Genomic DNA, 1,128 nt, shown 5'->3' with positions numbered 1-1,128 from the left:
CCCATTCCCCACACTTATCTGGCCTTGCTCTCTGCAGGGACAGGCTCTGAAAACAGGTGTTGGGCCGCGATGGCTCCCTCTGCTGGTCGGGTCCCCAACCATTGGACCTCCCTTCACCAAGCCCTCTGGACTCCCCATTGCTGACTCACCTTCACTCCAAGTCTGTTGGGGGAACTGGGGCACTGGGGCAGGGGGTTGAAGCTGGAGCTGAGGCTGGGATGGTGGTTGTGACTGGGGCTGTGGGGGCACCTGGGACTGTGGTTGGGGCTGGGGCTGGGGAGGTGCTTGGGGCTGGGGAGGCAGCTTGGGCGGAGGAGCTCGGGAGAAGATGGGGGAGCCAGGGAACATGGCTCTGCTGGCCCCGTGCTCCCAGAAGGCGTTCTGCAGCTTAAAGATCATGCTGAGGGGGATGGGGCGCTGACGGGGGGCGCCCCGAGGCTGGGGGCTGGAAGGAGGCATGGGGATGCGGCTGACAGGCTGCCAGCTTCGAGGCAAAGTGCCTGATGGCCCCTGGGAGCCCAGCGATCGGCGGTAGCTGCCCACGTCAGAACGCCTGTCATTGGCCAGAGGGGAGACCTTGTAATTGCGGGGCAAGGTGGCGCTGGTGAGGTTGTCCTGGGGAGAAAGGGGGGAGGAGGGAAGGGAGAGGGGCTCAGGTGGGAGGAAGATAAGGGAAGGAAAGGGTGGGGGGGCAGCAAACGATGAGAAGGGAGAGGAGGGGAGGGAATCCGGAGAAAGTGAGGGGAAGAGGACAGGGAGGGATTGGAAATCCAGGATAACGAAGGAAGCGCTTGGGGGACGGGCTCAGAAAATGGGGGCACGGCCTGGAGGGGGAGACTAGCCCTGGCCCCGCTCCCGGCCCTTCCCCGACAGCCCCCTCCCCAAGCTGCTCCAGCCCCTCACCTTGCCGGTGGCCCCCAGCCCGTCCAGGCTGCTCTCTCTCCGGGAGGAAGATAAGGGAAGGAAAGGGTTGGGGGTGGGGGGCGGCAGCAAACATGAGAAGGGAGAGAAGGAGGTGAGGGAAGCCAGAGAAAGTGAGGGGAAGTGGACAGAGAGGGAATGGAAATCCAGGATAACGAAGGAAGCACTTGGGGGATGGGCACAGAAAATGGGGGCACGGCCTGGAGG

General features: G+C 63.9%; 1 protein-coding gene across 1 annotated transcript in view; it reads right to left on the bottom strand.

Moving 5' to 3' along the window:
* Positions 1-1,128, bottom strand: part of PPP1R13L (protein phosphatase 1 regulatory subunit 13 like) — a 9,527-nt gene that overhangs the window by 7,287 nt on the left and 1,112 nt on the right. Inside the window, exon 4 of the mRNA XM_015561193.1 lies at positions 150-615. Coding sequence (XP_015416679.1) covers positions 150-615 — 466 coding nt within the window. The remainder of the gene's footprint in view (positions 1-149; positions 616-1,128) is intronic.

The sequence above is a fragment of the Myotis davidii genome, unplaced genomic scaffold (assembly GCF_000327345.1).
Source record: "Myotis davidii unplaced genomic scaffold, ASM32734v1 scaffold796, whole genome shotgun sequence".
In the NCBI taxonomy this organism is placed as follows: domain Eukaryota; kingdom Metazoa; phylum Chordata; class Mammalia; order Chiroptera; family Vespertilionidae; genus Myotis; species Myotis davidii.
This window is presented reverse-complemented; position numbering and strand designations above follow the sequence as displayed.